We start from the raw sequence: 24,255 nt of genomic DNA on the forward strand, positions 1-24,255 counted from the left end.
TTTTTAGATCTTTATGTCTCTCATTTTTTGAAAGTGCTTCTTTTCTTAAAAATAGCCAAGACCCTTAGTAATAAACTTAAGCTTTGAATCTCAATGAGGGTACTTGGCATAATGCAACAGCAAGCATAAGAATGCTTGAAATAAATTTCCATAAATATGAAGCAAGCCTGTTGATTTCTGTCTGATTTAATAAAAGGCTAGATAAATATACAAGGATGAAAGTTATAAATTATGTTTTACCTTTTTTTACCCAGAACAATCATCTTACAGCAGATTAAAGTTTATAAATTGTGATTTTTACCTCATCTAATCACACCTAATATTGCTTCACAATTAGATAACTATAAGGAAATTGCAGCTTCAAACACTAGGTCTGCGATCAATTCAGTAAGTTATTCTGCTTAAGATTACTTGTATTAATACTATAAATTTCAATATTGTGAATGTGATAAATTAAAAAATATTGATGTGTCAATATACATATAGACTTGTTTGTTTTTCAGAAGACTGAGGCAAAATGTCTAATTGCAAAGTCAATGTGGTTCTTAGTAAATGGTCTTTTTTTATTACTGATGTTCAAGAGATATGGAAATATTTGAAGAATTCTTCCTTTGTAGTTGAGAAAATTGTCTGAATTGCTCAGTAGGAAACACCTTACAAAGCAAAGGGTTCAGACTGCATGGAGGTTTTCCCTCTGACTGACGAGACTCCAGGTTCTCACCTGGGAGGAAGAAATGGCGTAGACTTCTGTTATCACTTTCTACCCACAATGGATCTGTTAGTCTTCCAGTCCACGTTTCTGCTGGGGCTCCATGAGAGGCACATCTTCTATCTGCTTGCCTGCTTAGGTGTTTGGAAACACTGGCTGTTCTGGTTCATGTAGTGGTGGTGGTGGTTTAGTCTCTAAGTCATGTCTGACTTTTGCTGACCCCATGGGCTGTAGCCCACCAGGCTCCTCTGTCCATGGGATTCTCCAGGCAAGGATCCTGGAGTGGGTTGTCATCCTCCTCCAGGGGATCTTCCTTACCCTGATATTGAATCTGGGTCTCCTGGCTCACGTAGAGAGAGGCTTCTTTCCACTCCACCAGAGGCTATCGAAGGAGTAAGAGTCCCATACTTACTCTGTTCTTCAGATGAAAAGAGCTGTAAGGAGGAACAAAGATAGATGACATCTAAAGAAATCTTGAGGATTTATGTTCGTTCCAGAATAACAGAAATATTGCTTCTTAGAAGGAAAGCTGAAGAAACTTGAGAACTTAAATTTTAAAATTCAGGACTAATAGAGTTTGTCAGTTAGTATTATATCAATATAACTCATATTATATTATATTATATCAATTATATCAATACAACTTATATTGATATAATATATCAATATAACTCTTAGCAAGATGAAATGATGGCAAACTCAGGCAAAAAGAAGAATCAATGGTATTCTTAAAGAAATCTGGTTACATGTAATTACAAGCTGCTCTTGCAAATTAATCTACTTATCCATTGACCATTTTGAAATATTAAGTAAAATGGTAACATTTATTGTGACTCAAGAAAAATATCGTGTAGGATTTCCCTGATGGTGCAGACTCTATGCTTCCCATGCGAGGAACATGGGTTCAACCCCTGATTGTAGGAATTCCAGTGTGGGGAAAAAAAAACAGAAAGAAAGAAAGAAAAATACTTTGTAACACAATTTTATTTCTATATTGTTCATTCTTTCCAGATGTGTGTCATCACTACTGTGTGAATTCTGAATCCTGTACCATTGGAGATGATGGAAGTGTGGAATGTGTCTGTCCAATACGCTATGAAGGATCAAAATGTGAAATTGACAAATGTATAAGGTGCCATGGGGGACACTGCATTATAAATAAAGACAGTGAAGATATATCTTGCAAGTAAGTAGACAGCTAACTTAATTTATAAAAGCATTTGAACCCAAAAGGACATTAACATTCTGGCAAAAAACAATGAGAACATTGTAAATTATTGTTTTTTAATTAAGTTTTTAATTGGAGGATAATTGCTTTACAGTATTTTGCTGTTCTCCGTCAAACATAAACATGAATCCGAAATTCAATATGGCAAGTGTTCCATTATCTCTTTCCTTTTTTTTTTTTTCCTATAAAGAGAGTTCAATTCATTTTGATTAAACCGAAACTTATTCAAAAAGTGTTAATGTACTTCTGGAAAACATGAACACTTATCGTGCAATAATATGGTCAGATCATTCCCTGTACAGAATATTCCTAATAGTAAGCAAGCACAAGTGAAATGCAACATACCTTCAAAAAGCTTATGTAATACTTCTAAATTAGAATAGCTCGGACTTTTGTCTCATCATTATTATCAGTAATGAGTATTTGCCTTTCTGATTTTACAAAGTGATCCTCTGGGAAAGGAACAAAAGACCTGTCGAATGGAAACAAAATTTAATCTTTTTATCTGACTTGGAAAATTATGGTTAAAAGTAAGTAGAAGGAATGATGCTTCCTAGGAAGCCACTACAATTAAGACATCCAATTACATTTTTGTTGCACTGCCTTTTGCTCTTTGGCTTTGAGATCAAGTGAATGGAAGACAGAACTTTGCAGCTAAAGAGTGGCATTCAGTTTCTGTCATGAAACAGATTTATGCCACAGAGGTTAGAGACCAATTCTCACTCTGAACTTCTTTTCACAACCTTTTAAAAGAAGGGCTTATAAATGATTGAGCTCTATCCTTTGCCCTGTGTGTGTGTGTTAGTCATGTCGGACTCTTTTTGACCCCATGACTGTAGCCCACCAGGCTCCGCTATACATGGGGTTCTCCAGGCAAGAATACTGGAGTGGGTTGCCATTTCCTTCTCCAATCATTTGCCCTAGGACTATAATAAATGAGAATAAGTGATAGAAAAGCACACCTTAAAATGTTCACACCACAGCTTCCACTAAGACGGCCTCTGCGAGGGTGCCAGCCCTGAGTTATGTTACTCTGCCAAACAAAGTCCAATAAAATTTTATTACAGACATCATCAACATTTTTTTTCTTTTTTATTTACTCTCATTTTAGAATTAATCTATGTATGATCTGTTATCATTATAAACGACATTTACTCAAGCCCTCAAATTGGGTCATTTGAAAGTACATTATTTTTCAACTAAAGTCATTGAAAAATATGACCAATTATAATACACGCCTTTGATAAGTACATAAAAGTAAAATACATTTTTATTTAAACTATCAAAATCATGTTTGCTCATTAAATTCATCAGTTCTTTGTGATGAAACTTGAGCATGGCAGAACTTGATTTCAGTTAGTGAGCATATATCTTTCTTTATGTCCGGTGTACCATGTCAGGAATGCCCTGTAGAATATTCTTTACAATCCCATTTCATTCACCCAGGAAATTGTGGACTATCATGTAAGAGAGGCTGAGAGGCATAGTTTCCAACCCAGTTTATCTTGGAGAAGCACATGCAGAGACACATACTGTTTCCATCACACAGGTCAGTTCCATGTGAGGAAGGAAGAATTGGATTCTAAGGACCCTCACTATTGCCTACTGTACAGACAATATTGGCTTAACCAACCTAGAAACACTGGAACCCATAACCTGAGTAGACTTTTGAGGTTCCACATTACAGTTCCTGACTTAACTATCTTTTTGGAAAACTATATGTAAGAATGGATAAATAACATTTGCTAGCAGTGAGTAGATAGTGAAAGTTTAAAAATAGGAGTATATTATTTGATTTATCAAATAGGCTATAATAACATATGAACATGACAATGCAAACACGACTCCTTGTGTATCTTGAAACATTAGATAAGTTTGTTTTTATTTCTATGATACTTTTCATGCTAGCATTAAATAAAGCTTATAGGAATGTTGGGATTTCTATTTCATGGGTAAAGAACTGATACTAAAAATCACAACTGAGTTAAAGTTTTTATTTAAATGAGAAAAATTCAAGCTGCATGTGTATTTGTGATTCCAAATACTGATGTGTTCCTAATGCCAAGCCTATGAACTGTCAGCTACAGTAGAAAATAGATACTCTGTCAAATATAATGAGTATAAGCTTTAAAACAGAACTAATTGTGTATTTTTCTCTCTTCCTTAGTAAATACTGATGAAGAAATGCTTGATCATAATTTTGAATAACCTAAATTATACCACTCTGATGTCAAATTGTTATGAGAATTCTTTCTGATCAATGGACAACTGCTAATTACAAATGGTGCATGCATGGGTGTATCTGTGTAACATTCTAAGAAATTAAATTATAATGAAAACTATATTAAAACATAAGCTGTACTATTTGATGTCCTACAATGATTTGGATAACTTATATTTCATACTTGAAATATCTGTCTTAAGTTTAGGATTCAAAGAAAACCTTTAGAAGGAGAACAGGGAAACATCTTTTATAATTCTTGGAAGCAGAAGTTTAAATGCAATCAATAAATAGAATATTTTCTCTTTTAAATGATGATGTTTGGTGTATAGTTATCTTTTTGTGGAAAATTCTTTAATGTAAAATGAGCTAATTTTTCTCTTTGATGTTATCCCTTTGATTGGACATGAAACTATAACTTTCTGTTCTTTGATTTTCAAGGAGGTTGGGCATGGAGAGCAAGGAAAAGTCTCCCAGTTCCATTTAACATATCAGACACCAGTGCCATTAAAATGTATTTGCCTCACTTTGCTTCCATATTCAAATACCTCTATAAATCATAAAGAATGTGATACTCTTTGTTAAATCTTTGAAACTTTAACCATTGCCTTCTTGCCCACATTTGTTTCCATTTTCACATATCTCGTTTTCCCATCTAGAACATGATTGACTCACTGCTTCTGTTCATCTTGAAAAGAACTGTGATATTTAAATCTACGTTCTTTAAAAAAAAAATCTTTAAATCAAATTCCTGGGAAAGTATAAGCAGTTCAGTACATTTCCAGCAACCCTACCACTCACACTAGGTCAAATAAATATTAAAGGAATAAATAAACTATGACAGTCAATCAATTATTGCAAATATCTAACCTATCATTGGGCTTCCCTTGTAGCTCAGCTGGTAAAGAATTGGCCTGCAATACAAGAGGCCCCCGTTTGATTCCTTGGGTCAGAAAGATCTCCTGGAGGAGGGATAGGCTACCCACTCCAGTGTTCTTGGGCTTGTCTTGTGGCTCACACGATAAAGAATCTGCCTGCAATGCAGGAGACCTGGGTTCGATCCCTGGGTTGGGAAGATCCCTGGAAGAGGGCATGACAACCCTCTCCAGTATTCTTGCCTAGAGAATCGCCATGAACAGAGGAGACTGACGTGCTACAGTCCAAGGGGTTGCAAAGAGTAGAACATGACTGAGCACCTAAGCACTCAACCTCCTTGGGCATTACCCTTTGATAGATGTGCTGCAGTAGATATCTGTCATGAAGAGAAACAAAGTGATCAGCCAATGATATTTCAGCGTGATTTTTTTTTATTGAGGTTATGTCCAGATTTATTGTGATACCATTGATTACTTCATAGCAATTAGTGCTGACATCATCTCATAACCAGAGTATTGACACGATCTGTTGGCCAAGGCTGTTATCATACTTCTCATGGAAGAGGTTTCCTCAATAATTTGGAATGTCAATGCACTTTAATCTGTTCCCCCAACAATTTTCAATGTCCAGTCTAATGGTATTTATTTATTTAAAAATGCAACATGACAAGTGAGAAATTTCTGTACTTTTTCTATTCTTGTTATACTTTTTCTTTTCCATGTAGCAGTAGGCACAGTTTTTTATTCTTATCTCAGACAGGCAATGTACTGTAAATTAGAGTCACTTCCAAAATGTTTACAAGAAAGCCTACCTCATTACTTTGTTGCCATATTACATATCATTCCTATAAAGTTACTGTTTATTTTTGCAGTGAATTGTTACCTTTTTTCCTTTAGCATAAAAAGAGTTTGACATTAATCACTGTACATATTCAGGGATAAACAGTGGTATAAAAGTGACTACAGGATAGTTCTATACATACAGGCACAATGTGGAGTCTAAAACTCATAATAGTTCTTTGGACCAGACTTTTCAGTTTAGAAGGGAGAGCTGAAGCATTTGCTTCCAGAGTATTTGATAATGTGGTTTATAAATAGCAAAAAAAGTCACCAAACTCAAGTAGTATGAAAAGGAAATAAGATACTGATATCTCCCTAAAGTGTAAATGACAGATCCCAAGGTATATTTTTCACACCTGTATCTAACTATATTATGTTTTATTGTAAACTAATGGGTTGAAAATTTGAAAATTACCAAAAGGAAAATTTTATGTCATCATTCTGTTAAAAAAAATCTTTGCCTCCAGCAAGTCTTTTTGGAAACCTTTTAGCCAGCTGCTTCATTACTCTTCTATGATGAATATCCTCATCTATAGAGAATTTGTGTGAGCTTTCAACAACAATCATGCCAATAACAATGAGGGTTTTTTTCTCTCTGTTGCTGCAGCTGCACTAATGGAAAGATTGCCTCTAGCTGCCAGCTATGTGATGGTTACTGTTACAATGGAGGCACATGCCAGCTGGACCCAGAGACAAATGTACCTGTGTGTTTGTGAGTATTTTATAATACTGTGGAAATTTTATAATATGACTTTAGATGTGCATGGAATCTCTACTCTATTGTTCTCCATTCTTGGGGTAACATATTTTAAATGAATGTTTCATGGACATCTCTGATCAAGTATCGTTCCTCATTGGTTCACGTACTACAGAACTTTCCCCTTCATTAATTTGCTATTGATTTCATAAGGAAGAGATCATTCACTCCTTAGCATCATACCTATTTCAAAGATTCAGACATCTTTGAACTTGGAAATGCCTGTAAAAATGCTTCTAATTTAATTGACCTTATTTAGATATGTGAAACCCAGACATTATCATATTTATAAATGCTTTGGCACTTAGGGCCACTCTTTTCCAAGTACATAAGGTGTCTTTTCAAAAGTATAGTATTATTCTATATTTGTGTCAGATTTAGAGTGTTGTATTATGTAAACCTACTAAGCCCTTGTCTCTTTTGAAATACATTACATTGACTCTGGGTTTCTAAATCTTTGGAAAGTATTACAGATTCTCTACTCCTGAGTAAATCTGGAACTTAACATTTTTTTCTTTTCAAACACTTGATTATCCAGAGTGGAAAACTTGAAATAAGACTATTCCTCTTATGTGAATTCTATTTTGAATTTTATCACTGCTTAACCAGAAGGATGATGCCCACATAGGATTCACGTCTGCATTCTGTTCCCCTCATTGTCAGAGTAGATCATTGTCAGAGTAGATTGTGATGATTGTATATGAGAAAGAAGTGAGCATACCTAAAAAAAACTGTGTTAATATGCTACTATTAATATCTCTGTATGAAATAAACTTGAAATATATTTGGAAAAAAAGTCAGACACTTGATTTAGCTGTATTTTACTGAAATTCTGCAGATGCTCTGTGGGGTTTAAAAGTCAGCGCTGTGACCAGAAAGAGAACCCCTGTGATCACTACTGTCAGAATGAGGGGATTTGCACTTTAACTGCGTTTAATGAGCCGAGATGCAAGTAGGTTTAACCTTCCATTTACCGCTAAGCTTTGTGTGACATCATTTCAGGCCACAGTCCGTTGGTTTAAATCATGAACATCCACATGCATTTCACAGTGTATACTTAATCTCGGGGTCCATCTGTGTCATACATACTTAACCTTTGCTTTGCTCATGTATGCACCACGGTCAGCTAGTGTCTAGAAAAATAATGGAGGGAATGAAAAATACTCGTGGAACTGTCTCATAAAAATATGTTTGCTAGAAATAGTGGCTTTTAATTAGACAAGGACAGAGCAGGTGTTTCTAGACTCTATTACTATACTAGATGCTATATTTGGAAAAGTGGCTTTTATTTAGTAACTTTTTTATTTCAAGCAGTGATGACACACATTGTTTTGGTTCTTAACAAATACATTTATTTCCTCTGAGAAATTTCAGGGACCACATTTTGGGTAACTATGAACCTTTATAACAATGCAAGTTAATTTTGCATCTTGCATTGAGCTTTAGAGATGAACCGTATCTGACATCCTCCTTAATAAATATTCCATGTAAACAGAAGTCCTGATTGGCAACCCCCAATAATAGCATATGGCAGTGTCTCAGAGGAGAAGGCAAGGGCAACCCACTCCAGTATTCTTGCCTGGAAAATTCCATGGGTGGAGGAGCCAGGTAGGCTGCAGTCCGTGGGGTTGCGAAGAGTCGGACATGACTGAGTAACTGCACTTTCATGCATTGGAGAAGGAAATGGCAACCCACTCCAGTGTTCTTGCCTGGAGAATCCCAGGGATGGGGGAGCCTGGTGGGCTGCCCTCTATGGGGTCACACAGAGTCGGACACAACTGAAGCGACTTAGCAGCAGCAGCAACAGAGTACTTACTGGTAGTTTTAAGGCACAATGGTATTAAAATTCAGATGTTTCATTTTCAAAACTCTATAATTTTTTTTGTAGTCATCTATTTTGTTATTCAAGTAAATATTCTTTTTTACACAATAATTGAAAAACTGGGAAGTGATTAAAATAATCATATAGGAAAATATTTTTTTCTTTTTCTGGAAGATATTTGAATGTGTTAAACAAATATTCATTCCTACATAAAATGCAATCAGAAATATCCCTTTAAATATTAGTCTATATAAACTTCCATGCAAAAACGTTGATTCATGTTTTCATTCATACTCAGGTTTAGCGCCTTGTGCAACTGAAGACAGAGATGAGATACCTTTTTAGTTATTACCTCTGTCCTGCCTCCACCTAAGTTCCTCCAGTTATTCAGCAAATATTGATAAGACCCCGAAAGTGTGCTACATCTTAGACAAATGAAAGTGAATGAAATTTATCCTGAACATCAAAGAGTTTACTAATTGGTGGTTTAGAAATTCATAAGAAACTAATTAACCTATGATAGTGTAGGTGTGAACAGAAGAAAAACAAAACAAAACAAAACAAAACGAGGGCGGTGGAGTTTTAACAGGGCAAGCAATTTGTTTAGAATGGGAGATAGGAATACATGGAAGGCTTTACAGAGAAGGCAACCTCCTGTTGTCCATGTAATTCAGGTAGTTGAGTGAGATTGGGAAAAACATCCTGAAAATAAAAATGAACATAAACAGAGACAAGAATGTGAGACTTAGTGGCCTCTCTAGGCAACTATGAGTGGATTAATACAGCTAGAATGAAAGGTAACTGTAGAATTGGGGAGGGGCTGAGGAGATAAAGCGGAAACATAAATTGTGCTCAGTCGCTCAGTCCTGTCTGACTCTGTGGTCTGTAGACTGACTTTTGCGACCCTGTGGACTATAGCCGCCAGTCTCCCCTGTCCTTGAGATTTTTCAGGCAAGAGTATTGGAGTGGAGTGCCATTTCCTACTCCAGGGGATCCTCCTGACCCAGGAATTGAACCTGTATCTCCTTTGCCTCCTGCATTGACAGTCAGATTCTTTACCACTAGTGCCATTGGAACCTGATTTATGCCGAAGTTAGAGGATTCCATAGGATGCTGAAAAGAATGTGTAGCCAAAGGGATCTGAGGCAGAGCTGAGGAGTTTGCTGTTAAAAGTGACTTAGTGGCATGTGGAAGAAAGCCCTGGAGTTCAGCTTCAGAGATCCCACACCAAAAGGTTGGTGGTGGGAGTCAACATTTCAGGTGAAAAATGGTGGATGATAGTTCAAGAGTTAGTAAATCCAGGGAGATCCTTGGCCAAACATTGGTCTGTGTACTTACAGTACCTCATTTTAAGGACCCAGGCAATACCTGCTCTGTGGCCCAGTCTTTGTATGTCTTGTCCCTTTCTCACAATTCTCAGGCAAAGTATACATGACCTTTCAGCACCCCTGCTCCATCAATAGGTCTCAGGAAATTACCTATCTAGCAAATGCCTTGTATCAGCACCAGAGTAAATATCTCTTGCGGGCATAAGAGCCCATTTTAATGTTCTCCTTCACTCTTATTATGTATCATCAGAGACACTGAACCTTTTAAGATATAATCAGCTTCTGATAAACTCAGCCAGGAAATATAGGTTAATTGGAGAGGTTCAGCACAAACACCTGATACACGTTTGTGTATCTTCATTTCTATCTGCTTTGGACTTAATTGAAATTGTGTCTGTGTTGTGATTTTCTACACTTTAAAATTTATTTTATGGTACAAGTAATGCTTACTGAATTTCTCAAGTGATTTAAGCCATGAAAAGAAGCATAGAAGAGAAGATATTCTGTTATTCATTCATTAATCCATTCACCAAATATGTATTGATAACCTATGATGAGTGAGACCCTGTGTATAATTAGAAGAAGAATTAATAATAGCTAAAACTGGCTTAGTAAACACCTCATTGGTTCTAAAGTCCATGCCCTGGTTAAAACTCTTTTTCTGTGCTGCTTTCTTTGTGCTGATTAACTCCAATAAGGTTTTTATTTTTGAAGAACATGAAATTCATTTTGGGTAGATGAATGGATTTTCAAAAGTTAAAATACCGTTTGACAATTGTTATAAAAGAAATATGACTGAAGGTTTGTGGGAAAACAGCTGAACAGAGATCAGTTAATGATGACTAGTGGGAGAGAGAAAGGCTTAACAGATGAAGTGATATTTTAACCGTATTTTGAAAAAATGTTTAGTAATTTTATGGGGGGAAATGGCTGAAAATCTTTCTTGAAAGAGGAATAGTACAGTCAGAGATTAGGTATGCAAATAAAAAGTGAAGGTTGTTGAGATTAGAACATAGCTATATGGTATAATGGGTAGGGGGAGAATACTAATGAGATGTTTGTGGGCCAGATTGTGAGGTATATTTTCTGCATGACATAAGAGTGCGTTTATAGGAAAGAAGATTGGAGGATTAAGGATGGAATTCTAGGAGACATCAGTGTTTTATGCTGTGTTATGGAAGAATCAACAAATGTAAATGAGAAGAAATAGAATGTGGAGCGAGCTTGTCAAAGAGTAGGTACCTCCAAGTCAAAGGAACGGAGTGTGTCCAAGAATGTCAACTCCAGACACTTCAAAGAGGTTAAGAATTCAATGTGATTTATTGAATTTTGCAAGTAGATGGTCATAATGAGAGATGTTTTGCAAGTGCTATTTGGTTGAAAACAGACTATAAATGGGAAAGTGAAAGGAAAGAGAGTAGAAAAAAATGTAGATTCCTTTCTGAATCCTTGACAGTGTATTAAATGAATGAAAAACATGGTAATTTCAAGGAGAAGTGGGATCTAGGGAAAAATATTTTCATGACAAAGAAAATGTAAATATTCAAGAAGATCATTCTTTCACTATTTATTAAAGCCTATTGTTAAGGAACTATGAAGGGTAGATGATTCAGATTTTATACTCATTTTTCCTAGAGGTGAAATTTATAGAATATGGAAAATTTCTTAGTTACACTGAATTTATAATTCATTTGGTACTAAAATGTAAATAAATAAAAATAAATTTAGTATAAACTAAATTTGTGCTCATATAAAAATTCTCATCTAAGACAATATTAAGCCCTCCAGACATCATTCTAGTGGTGAGTTTCCTCATAAGGGGAAATTTTTGGAAGCACCGATTTTAGCTTCAGATTTCATTTGGTAGTGGTCATATATCTTTAATGAAAAGCCACTATGTATTATTTCATTTAAAAGCCTTTACAGGAAACAGAAATTGCTTTAAGAGGTAAGATAGTAGTTTTATTGGTACTACATTATTATTATTATTATTATTATATTATTTTGTAGAAGGAAAGCTTTTAATTGCATAGAAGTTATAATTTTCTGGAAAATCTATAAAGCATTCAGATCTATGAGGTTGACAGTTTTTTATACATAGAAATTTTATTACCTTGTCTTTCAATTTGATAAATAGATTTGTTCTTTGAAAGCCTTCACTTTTGTCTCTTAATGGCTATTTTCACTTATTACTATGTGTAAAGAAAAAGAAAATCCCAAAGAAAAGCCTAGGAAAAAAATGAAAATCTAATGCTTTTTTTAAGGTTTATTTGGAGAGACTTTTGACATTAATTAAAGTATATATATTGAACAATGTTAAAGCCAAATTTTTAAAAAATGAATAGGTATTATTTTAAAAGCAATGTATTGTTAAACAATTTTTGCTGTGAGATGCAGAAATTATTAAATCTGTGAACTCAATAGCAAGTTAACTATGTCTTCCTTCTTCTTAAATTTCTCCCTAGGATCAGACTTTTATTTATATTGACTTGAAGTTATTTTTAAAGCATAAGCCAGCCTCCACAGGACTATCTCCCAGCAACACCCACAGCACATTTCACCCTCTAGTAACTACCCTACTTCTATCACTGCAGACACAGGAACATATAACAACCTTGCCACATAGCCATGGGACCATTCCACACCTAAACGTCTTTGCTTACATAGCTCACACAAATGTCTCTCATGCCTTTTTCCACTTCAATATTCTCATTTCACTGATCTCAAGTCAAGATTACTCTTGCATATGAATAGTAAATATTAGTTGACTTAGACATAACTGAGCTTTTTTAAGAGAAAAATTAAATATTCAGGGTTCACCAGAAAAACAAAGAAGTAATAGATATATATCATACATTACATATGTTATATATTGATGTATATGTACATGGAGAGAGAGACATTTATTATAGGAATTGACTAATCCAGTTATGGAGGCCAAGAATCCCAGGATCTACTGTCTGTAAGCTGGAGAATAGGGAAATCTGGTGGTATAAATAAGTCCAAATCTGAAGGCCTAAGAACCTGGGAATTAATCCAGTCCAAGCCCAAAGAACCAAAAATCAGGAGCATGGATATGCAAGGGCAGGAGATGATGGATGTCCCAGCTCAAACAGAGAAAGCAAACCTCCCCTTCTCCTGCCTTTTTGTTCTATTCAGACCCTTCAGCGGGGTCACAACTAAATATTTGTGTTTAATTTTTCTCTGTGATTTTATAATCTATTTCTTGACACTTTAATGTACCAGAGTATATCAGGGCATATATGTAGCTTACTGGTGCCTAACTTTTCCATCTATTTCTTATTATGAACACCTAGCTTAGGAGAGCCACAGTCTATAAGAACTAGAGTCCCAAGTGTCCGTCCCTTGATTTCTCTCCATCGTGCCTTTGTAAATAACAAAAATACTGGCTATCTTTTTTTGCTATATTAATTCATCAACAAATTTGTATTAAACACTTACTATATCCCAGAATTGGACATGGATCAACAGACTGGTTCCAAATAGGAAAAGGAGTACATCAAGGCTGTATATTGTCACCCTGCTTATTTAACTTCTATGCAGAGTACATCATGAGAAACGCTGGGCTGGAAGAAACACAAGCTGGAATCAAGATTGCCGGGAGAAATATCAATAACCTCAGATATGCAGATGACACCACCCTTATGGCAGAAAGTGAAGAGGAACTAAAAAGCCTCTTGATGAATGTGAAAGAGGAGAGCGAAAAAATTGGCTTAAAGCTCAACATTCAGAAAACGAAGATCCCATCACTTCATGGGAAATAGATGGGGAAACAGTGGAAACAGTGTCGGACTTTATTTTAGGGGGCCCCAAAATCACTGCAGATGGTGATTGCAGCCATGAAATTAAAAGACACTTATTCCTTGGAAGGAAAGTTATGACCAACCTAGATAGCATATTCAAAAGCAAAAACATTACTTTGTCAACAAAGGTACATTTAGTCAAGGCTATGGTTTTTCCAGTGGTCATGTATGGATGTGAGAGTTGGACTGTGAAGAAAACTAAGCACTAAAGAATTGATGCTTTTGAACTGTGTTGTTGGAGAAGATACTTGAGAGTCCCTTGGACTGCAAGGAGATCCATCCAGTCCATCCTAAAGGAGATCAGTCCTGGGTGTTCATTGGAAGGACTGATGTTGAAGCTGAAACTCCAATACTTTGGCCACCTCATGCAAAGAGTTGACTCATTGGAAAAGACCCTGATGTTGGATGAGATTGGGGGCAGGAGGAGAAGGGGACAACAGAAGATGAATGGCTGGGTGGCATCACCGACTTGATAGACATGAGTTTGGGTAAAATCTGGGAGTAGGTGATGGACAGGGAGGCCTGGCGTGCTGCAATTCACGGGGTCGCAAAGAGTCAGACATGACTGAGTGGCTGAATTGAACTGAACTGAACTGATATCCCAGAAAACAACCTAGGCACTGAAGGTTATTTCAGTGAACAAAACAGACTAAAATATTTGACTAGTGAAGCTGAAAGATGAATGATTACTATTATTGGTGGAACTTGGGAAATATTTACTTTCTAATAATAAGTTTCTGTGTAATTCACATTCTTGTTCAAAGGAAAAAACCAAGTTTAAAATCATTGTTTGTCAACCAAAAAGGGAGAACCAAAAAATTCTAACTTTTATATTACACTGCCTTTGAAGTCATATCAATTCAGGTACACACTGTTTTGAAAATAATGGTATGGCAGAATTTCAAGACATTTCTCATAAAATATGTTATTGCTTTTTGCCCATAGGAGGACCAATTCTCCATGTGGTTAAAAACAATTTAGCACTGTTAGTTTTTATGTTTTACTTCTTCATTTCAACAGAAGCTAAAAACAACTTGCTATGAGCATGAACATTTTCCCCAATCTATTACTTGTTTCCCTTTGTTTCTGTTTGCTTGTTTTGGTTTGGTTAGATTTATTTGGGCATCATTTCTCTCTCTCTCTCTCTCTCTCTCTTTTTTTTTTCTTGAGAAACAAGGTTTTCCGTGCAGTTATCTCCTTTATCTGATTATCTGCATGTGTGTGGTTACATTTTCCATATTATGATAGTTCATATTTTATGGTTAGAATTAAATTGACTTCTCATCTTTCTTTGGTCTTTGGACATGGAACATATTTCTTTGAAACTGACTTGGGAATGCTGCCTGTTCTACTTCCTGCCCCTCCAAATGTAGATGTCTGTTTCTCTCTGGCAGATCGTAAATTTCTTCAAGTAAGAAGTTGTATTTGAAGTATCTATTTGCTACACAGCTAGCAGGCATTCTGTGTGTAATATGTGTTAACTAATGTTGCTAAAATATATTGTCCTAGTGCCTGTATTGTGAGATCTGACAGCATATGATATGAGCAACTTCCTGTCATCACTGTAATACCACATCTTACTTCCTTGATACATTTTCGAAAATTCTAAGAGTCAGAAGAAAAGATTGATTCATCATGATTTTCGGTTCTTCTTTTCATCTCTATCATTTCTTCTAAAATTATTATACCACTATTTATTATAACACTGTTTCCTGAGTGTTCTAGAACTGAGGTTAAATATCTGTCTACAAAAGAAACCAAATAGGCTTAATTTACCTCTCTTAACTTACTAGAACTTAATTGTACTCATTTTTGTTCTCTCTTCTCCTTGCTTTTTGTTTGTTGTTTTTACTCTGATATTTCCTCCTGTCAAAAAAGAAAGAAAAAAAGAAAAGAATGAAAGAGACGAAAGTAAGGTATAGCGCATGCCCTTCAAGGACTCTAATCTATCTGAGCAAAGAGATGAGGCAGGAAAGAATGTGGCAGGGACTCTGGGGATGTGAGCGGTGTAAGGTTAGCGGTGCTTCTGGAGGAGTGCTGGACAATGATGTTATGCACTGAAATAGTTCTGAGGCACATAGGCTGTCTAGCTAAAATTTGAAATGTATTCATAAGCAGTAGAGGAACACTAATAACATTTGACATACAAATTTTCTCAATCATGTGAGTATTTTCAAAAGGTTTTGATGACACAGTTGTTGTTCAGTTGCTCGGTTGTATGCAACTCTTTGACCCCATGGATTGCAGCAAGCCAGGCCTCCCTGCCCTTCATTATTTCCTGGAGTTTGCTCAGACTCATTTCCATTGAGCTGATGATGCCATCCAACCATTTCATTTTCTGTCACCTTCTTCTCCTCCTGATGTCAGGTGATGACATGGTGCTCTGCTAGAATAAGAAGCAATGCGTTTAAACACCAAATTTTAAAATGAATCCCAATTTACAAAGGATAGGAAGACAATTATTTAATTAAAAACATGACATTTTAGAAGTGATTTGTTGGTAAACAGGGCACAAAAAAGAGCCAAGAGATAGAAGACCTTGTATATCAAGATGGCAGTTTATTTTGTTGGTTTCACTTTTCTTCTTTTGACTCATTTGTCATCTTAATACGGAAATACTGATCCTATACTTACTATTTTAAGGATTAAAAAATGTAATACCAATTTAAAAAACAGAATATTGTTTTCAACACAGTAAATACTTAAAAAAAAAGAATTGTAAAACTGCTGAAACAGATCATATAATATGATCAGAGCTTGGCATAATTTGGACTTTAGGGAGTTTGGAGGCAAAAAATAAAGTGTGATGCTCTTAAAAAGTGCTCATTATTAAAAATAAGCAAAACATGGCATAAAAAATAATTAGAAGTGCTATGATAGTAATAGCAATAGTGACTAAAAAGGGAACTACATAAATAAAGTCCAGCTCGAGTCCCATGAGGGACAAGAGAGAAGGGTAGGGCAGCAGGTCCACCCTTGAACACCTCAGAAAATACACAGGAACTAGCTTTCGAAACATTTTCAAAATAGATTTTAAAAATGCAGAAGGATGAAAAATGAATATACAAGTACCGAAGGGAATTCATTAAGAGAATGATCTGAAAATTAGGCATTTTGTCGTTTTCTTTGGCTTTGTGATTGTTCCATCTAATTATTTGCTTAAAAGTTTCACATTGTTTTCTAGGTCCTTAGGGTGAGGATCTAGAAAACATAAGGAAATGTACAGGTCCTAGAAAAACCTTTGTTGGAGTTTAAGGGAAAGAGATAATGACTTCTATTTCTGTCACACATTTTTAAAAGGTAGGAATCATTCTCCTACATTACAACAACTAAATAAGGCCCTGGTTTCTCAAACTGCTGGCTTTGCTGAAAGGAGAGGACAGGGTTTAGTCTTCTCCAGCTCTGCTGTCAGCCTGGGCAACAACCCTCCATGTGGACCAGCGACCCAGTGGCCCCATACAGAATATTTGAGATGAGCCCAAGGAAGTTGTCAGAAGAGATTTCAAACAGATCACAATGTTTCGGCAGGGCTTTTGAGCAATTCAGTTTAGCAGCCTACGTTGTCCACATTTCAAGAGTCAGGTCACCACCTCACGTCCCTTATTTGTTTTCTGCCCCTTGGCATATTGTCAAAGCTCAAAACATGAAATGTGCATGTCGTTTGGAAGAGTAAAGGCCAGGAAAATCTGTCATATCAATATCTATCTATTATTCCAGGTAACAAGTTACAGCTTGTTCTAGTTTTCGCCATGTTAGTCATGTCATGGGGGAAGAAAAAAAAACGCAGATACCACGTTTTTCTATAAAAATTCAAAGTCAGTTTGTGCTTTGAGAGTACAGGTGGCACTGCCTAACAGAAAACAGTCATTACAGAGTTCTATATGGGACAGCTGTTGTTATGAGGCCTTGATGGAGTCACATTATTTTCCCTTGATTCTGGAACATGTTCATGGCCTTTAATATAATCCTTCAGTTCAGTTCAGTCTGTTAGTCGTGTCTGACTCTTTGTGACCCCATGAATCCAGCATGCCTCCTTGTCCATCACCAACTTTCGGAGTTCACCCAAACTCATGTCCATCAAGTCGGTGATGCCATCCATCCATCTCATCCTCTGTCGTGCCCTTCTCCTCCTTCCCCCAATCCCTCCCAGCATCAGGATCTTTTCCAATGAGTCAACTCTTCGCATGAGGTGGCTGAAGTATTGGAGTTTCAGCTTCAGCACCAGTCCTTCCAACAAACACCCAGGACTGATCTCCTTTAGGATGAACTGGTTGGATCTCCTTGCAGTCCAAGGGACTCTCAAGAGTCTTCTCCAACACCACAGTTCAAAAGCATCAATTCTTCAGTGCTTAGCTTTCTTTATAGTCCAACTCTCACATCCATACACGACCACTGGAAAAACCATAGCCTTGACTAGATGGACCTTTGTTGTCAAAGCAACATCTTTGCTTTTCAATATGTTATCTAGGTTGGTCATAACTTTCCTTCCAAGGAGTAAGCATCTTTTCATTTCATGGCTACAATTGCCATCTGCAGTGATTTTGGAGCCCCCAAAATAAAGTCTGACACTGTTTCCACTGTTTCCCCATCTACATCCCTGAAGTGATGGGTCCAGATGCCATGATCTTAGTTTTCTGAATGTTGAGCTTTAGCCAACTTTTTCCCTCTCCTCTTTCACTTTCATCAAGAGGCCATTTAGTTCCTTATTTGGAACCAATCTGTTGTTGCTGGGGTCCAGCCCTGGTGGATCCAGGGTGATTCGAAGGTGGGGATGGAGTCGGCGTCCTGGAAAAAACTTATTTAATTACAGATATAAAGGGAGATTAGAAATAGATAGTTTAGTAGGAGAATTAGTGGAGAAAAGAGGCTGAACAACTGGTTTACATGGAATACCAATCACCACCTATGTAGGCCACAGGCGTCTTTCCATTCTCCCAAAGGAGAGGAGGCACTGAGGCCTCCCCAGTCTGATCTCAGAAGCCCAGGCAGAATTAGCAGGCTTGGTGAGTACCCACATTTCAGATGGGAATTCAGCCAGGAAAACGGGGAGAGAGACAGAAACAACACGGGGGAGTCAGTCTTTCCAGAAACTGATCCGATTTCTTTATTTTTCAGGTTTGTTTATATACCTTTTTGTTATGCATAGAGATGAATACAGAGTCACGCGGGGGTCAGCAGACCTGACCCTTGTCACAATCAGGTGCTTCATATAAAATTATACAAAGGTGTTATGAGTTTCATCATCTTTTGGCCGTGAGGTCTGCTGACATTTTATGGCCCTTTCTGATACCGGTCAGTTAACCAGAAAACTTATTTTTCCAGGGGTGATTTTTTCTTAAATCAGGCGCCACCCTCCAAATAAAGTTGCATTCCTATAGGGTGAGGGTGTAGTGAGTTACAATCAAGAAAGGAATTTACTTAACCTAAGGTTTAACATGATTAATCTTAAAGGTTAATACTTATTTCTCCTATATGCTAGTTATATTCATTATAAGGGCAGGAATATGGAGATTTAGAAGCAAATATTGGCTCAACAAATGTAAACCCTTCACCAATGTTCCCCTTAAGATCTATTTTGTTTTAAGATACTGATAAAGTTACATTTTTACATAGCATAGTGATTGATAACAAAGTACAGTGGTCTATAATAAAAGAGAAAATTCATTAACTCAAAAAGTCTAGTATTGCTAACATCAAAAAACTACTATATTTCCTTTTCTATATTCCAAATACATTGATTAATATATTCCCAGGTGCCTAAGGATATGGAGGCCTGATGGCAATCACTGACTCATCAATGAAAAAAGCCCTATGCTAATACTCCAAACTCTCTGTGCTGTTTATGGTTGAGAGGTTGTCACACAAGCTAGTCTGTCAGCAGAGAGGTTTGACCTGAGACACCCTTGTCACACCCAGGGCAGGGAATTAGCAGTAATTATTGGCAGGACAAATGAAAAAACCCTTCATCAATATAATTCCTAATCATCCTACTAATACTATACTAATGATCTTCTAACTTCTCAAAAGAGTCTGTTTTTAGAAAGTTTTAAAACATCCCATGCCTCTCACAGTTGGGAGGCTGTAAAAAATCACATGAGGCCGGACGAGCCTGATCAGGCAGGCCAGAGAACCTTCAGTGTTCGTAAGTTGAAACACTCATCATGCCCAGGAATTTTTATTAACAGAAGCTGCAAGTTAACTCCTTCGCTGAGAGAAATGGTTATGGGGGAGAGCTCCCCGTAAAGTACTCTGGTTTTGGGGGTAGATGCTTGGGAACAGGGGGTTTCCTGAGGCTTGATCATGCCTTTGCGTATGCCAAGCTTCCTTCCTCATGACATTTGCCATGGGCGGAGTTCCTCACGCTGGCTCCCAACATGTTGTTCCATGTCCAGTTCTACCTATTGCTTCCTGACCTGCATATAGGTTTCTCAAGGGACAGATCAGGTGGTCAAGTGGTCTGGTATTCCTATCTCTTTCCGAATTTTCCACAGTTTAGTGTGATCCACACAGTCAAAAACTTTTGCATAATCAATAAAGCAGAAATAGATGTTTTTCTGGAACTCTCTTGCTTTTTCCATGATCCAGTGGATGTTGGCAATTTGATCTCTGATTCCTCTGCCTTTTCTAAAACCAGCTTGAACATCTAGAAGTTCACGGTTCACATGTTGCTGAAGCCTGGCTTGGAGAATTTTGAGCATTTTACTAGTGTGTGAGATGAGTACAATTGTGTGCAGTTTGAGCATTTTTTGGCATTGCCTTTCTTAGGGATTGGAATGAAAACTGACCTTTTCCAGTCCTGTGGCCACTGCTGAGTTTTCCATATTTGCTGGCATATTGAGTGCAGCACTTTTACAGCATCATCTTTCAGGAATTTAAATAGCTCAACTGGAATTCCAGCACCTCCACTAGCTTTGTTCGTAGTGATGCTTTCTAAGGCCCACTTGACTTCACATTCCAAGATATCTGGCTCTAGGTGAGTGATCACACCATCGTGATTATCTTGGTTGTGAAGATCTTTTTTGTACAGTTCTTCTATGTATTCTTGCCTCCTCTTCTTAACATCTTCTGCTTCTGTTAGGTCCATACCATTTTTGTCCTTTATTGAGCCCATCTTTGTATGAAATATTCCCTTGGTATCTCTAATTTTGTTGAAGAGATCTCTAGTCTTCCCCATTCTGTTGTTTTCCTCTTTCTTTGCATTGATCGCTGAGGAAGGCTTTCTTTATCTCTCTTTGCTGTTCTTTGGAACTCTGCATTCAGATGCCTATATCTTCCCTTTTGTCCTTTGCTTTTTACTTCTCTTCTTTTCACAGCTATTTGTAAGGCTTCCTCAGACATCCATTTTATTTTTTTTTGCATTTCTTTTCCATGGGGATGGTCTTGATCCCTGTCTCCTGTACAAAGTCCTGAATCTCCATTCATAGTTCATTAGGCACTCTGTCTATCAGATCTAGTCCCTTATATCTATTTCTCACTTCCACTGTATAATCATAAGGAATTTGACTTAGGTCATACCTGAATGGTCTGGTGGTTTTCCCTACTTTCTTCAATTTAAGTCTGAATTTGGCAATAAGGAGTTCATGATCTGAGCCACAGTCAACTCCAAGTCTTCTTTTTGCTGACTGTATAGAGCTTCTCCATCTTTGGCTGCAAAGAATATAATCAATCTGTTTTTGGTGTTGACCATCTAGTGATGTCCCTGTGTGTCCATGTAAACTCCATAGTAGTTTAATTGGTGTAGTTTAATTGGATTTAACAATCCAAATTATTTTTTTCTCTCTTCTTTGACTGCATTTCCCAGATTTTACTGCTATGAAAAAGCAAAAATTTCAGATGCTTTTAACAGTAAAAGTTTATTTCCTGCTCAAGTTCTATCCAGCATGCATGCATGCTGTTGCTTCAGTCATGTCCAACTCTTTGTGATCTTGTGAAACTGTAGTCCACAGGGCTCCATGGGATTCTTCAGGCAAGAGTACTGGAGGGGGTTGCCATGTCCTTCTCCAGGGGATCTTCCTAACCCAGGGATTAAACCCACATCTCTTACATCTACCTGCATTGGCAGGCAGGTTCTTTACCACTAGCTCCACTTGGAAAGCCATGGAACAAGTGGAAGGAAAATTAATAAACTTCCAACCTAGTACTTAATAATTCCAAACTAACCCTATACAATTTCAAGAAAAGGATTAGATGAATATAGATTAACCAGCAACATTAATTAAAGAGTTTAAAAAAATGAAAAATTTGTTATATTATCATCAATTAAGAAAATATTTTCTGCTTTTTCACACTGGAAGACTAGCAGAAGAAAATCACTTTGTTAAAGGTATACAGAAATTTTAGCCTAACATTTTTCCTTTGGGCAGAAAAACAAAAATATTTATACTGATGTGTCATACACAATTTTTAAATTTAGTATTCATAATATGATTTATCACTTGAATTAAATTATCTTAGATAATGTGTAAATTTTATCTACATTGTATCATTTAATTTTTCAGGAAATCAGATTTTTTTTTACTTTTATAATATCAAATTGCCTTGCAAAAAGAAAATCTAAAAGAATGAAAGAAAGAAGGAGAGAAAAAATGGAACAAAGGAAAGAAGGAAGAAGAAGAAAAATCGAGGTAGTAAAAAGAAAACATACAATAGAAAATAAAACATAAAATAAGAAAGGAAGTGGATTTAAGGGGAAAACAAAGTTGAAGCATTAGAGGCTAGATGTGTGGGAAATGTGCAACAAAATGGGGGTATTACTCTCCCCTTTTTTATAAACTAACAAACTGAAGTGGATGAATTACTAGAAAATACATCCTTCGTGAGGAGGGTAGATTAGATTACAACACAGTTCTGTCTAATTCCAAAACTCACACATGTCATTTGTGTCACACCATGCCAGCACTTTTAGACAATTATTTAAATGAATCAATTAAATTAAATTACATTTAATTACATACTTGTTCAATTTTTATGTAAGGTTTCCATGTCAGTTTGCCCATTTAGAATTTTTGTCATGGGGAGAAAATGAATATTTCTTAATTGGCTGCAACTTGGGACAAGAATAGAAGTGTCACACAATTTACAAATTGAATAAGTAAAAATGTTACATGTCCAAGCTACTAAAATGTGACAATCTAATTTTATAAAAGGAAAAATTAATGAATAGCTGAAGGAACGGAGGAAAGAAAGAAGGGAAGGAGAGAGGGAAGGAGGAAGGAAGAAGGGAATAATGATTTGCCTATTACTGTAATTGTTAAATGCCAAGTGTCTCTCATAGTGGGATATTATTCCTTTCAGTGAGAAGCGACTGATAACTAGCTACAGGCATGTTCTTATGAATGGAACTATACAGTCTTCATAGAATGGGATATGACACATGTATGTGTATTAACATGAGTTCAGCCATGCATCCTCCATGCCTTCATTCATTCATTCATTCATTTTGTCAAACACAAACATATTGATTGACTAGCCATACATACTGATAATGTGCTAGACACTGCTCAAGAAATGAAGAAATATGAAAATGAATACTAGATTCATTCAGCCAATTAAAAATGAATACTACTACTTTTAAGTAGTCACAGTCTAGCATAGTCACAGGCAAATGCATAGTTAGATATTTATGAATGCATGTATAATAGAGAAACACAAAACAAAATGTACTATATTTATGATTGTATGTTGATCAAATCTATAAAGATATTTATAACTTCCCCCAAATGACAATTCTTCATAATGAATGATACTGCCATAATATGCTATAGCATTTTAGATTTATTGAAGATGTATATCTAAACTTCTTGAATCAATTTTTAGACTACGTCCTGTATAAACTTTCTCACCTTGAGTCAGGAAACTCATATAACACTTGAATTAGAAAGAAATTCTAATGTGTGTGAATGTTTCTCTTTTGTAATCAAGCTTCAGATGCTTCTGTCTGCAACATGTTCCTGTAAATGATAAAAATATCTGATGAGTATTTTACAACTAATTAATACTTAGGCAGCATAGACAAATTTGCTAATTCATACTGGCACTTGTTTTTAACAAGTCATTCTCAGTTTTTTTGATTGTCTCTTTTTATTGCTTGTTTTGTTTTAAAAAGCAAAAAAAAAAAATTTAAGTTTTTGTAATGAAGATCTATGATTTTGAGGAGGCCTGATGGATGGTAATTGGGAAGTTGATATCAATACTAGTACCATACAATGTACCTTTTTCAATTAAAAATGTTTGGCTCTAGAAAACTTCAGTGTTACTTTTTTTGATGGGTATGTAAATGTCTTATAACTACAACAAAGGCTATACTTAAGTACTGGAGAGGAGGTGACTATCTTTATATTAAAATTATTTTCCAATGATTTAGACTATAAATTAAAGTGACTAACATGAATAGCTCAGCACATGTGCACTTTTGTTGCTGTTGTTTTTCAGTAACTAAGATATGTCTAACTATTTGTAACCCCATGGACTGCAATACACAGGCTATCCTGTCGTTCATTATTTCCCAAGGTTTCCTCAAATTCATGACCATTGAGCAATGATGCTATCTATCTCATTCTCTGCCACTCTCTCCTTTTGCCTTCAATCTTTCCCAGAATCAGGTTCTTTTGCCATGAGTTGGTTCTTCACATCAGGTGGCCAAGATATGGAG

At 36.2% G+C, this 24,255-nt stretch overlaps 1 protein-coding gene across 1 annotated transcript in view; it reads left to right on the forward strand.

Moving 5' to 3' along the window:
* Positions 1–24,255, forward strand: part of LRP1B (LDL receptor related protein 1B) — a 1,961,274-nt gene that overhangs the window by 1,905,700 nt on the left and 31,319 nt on the right. The window contains exons 85-86 of the mRNA XM_069573760.1: positions 1,721–1,895; positions 6,481–6,585. Coding sequence (XP_069429861.1) covers positions 1,721–1,895; positions 6,481–6,585 — 280 coding nt within the window. The remainder of the gene's footprint in view (positions 1–1,720; positions 1,896–6,480; positions 6,586–24,255) is intronic.

This window comes from Ovis canadensis, chromosome 2 (assembly GCF_042477335.2).
Source record: "Ovis canadensis isolate MfBH-ARS-UI-01 breed Bighorn chromosome 2, ARS-UI_OviCan_v2, whole genome shotgun sequence".
In the NCBI taxonomy this organism is placed as follows: domain Eukaryota; kingdom Metazoa; phylum Chordata; class Mammalia; order Artiodactyla; family Bovidae; genus Ovis; species Ovis canadensis.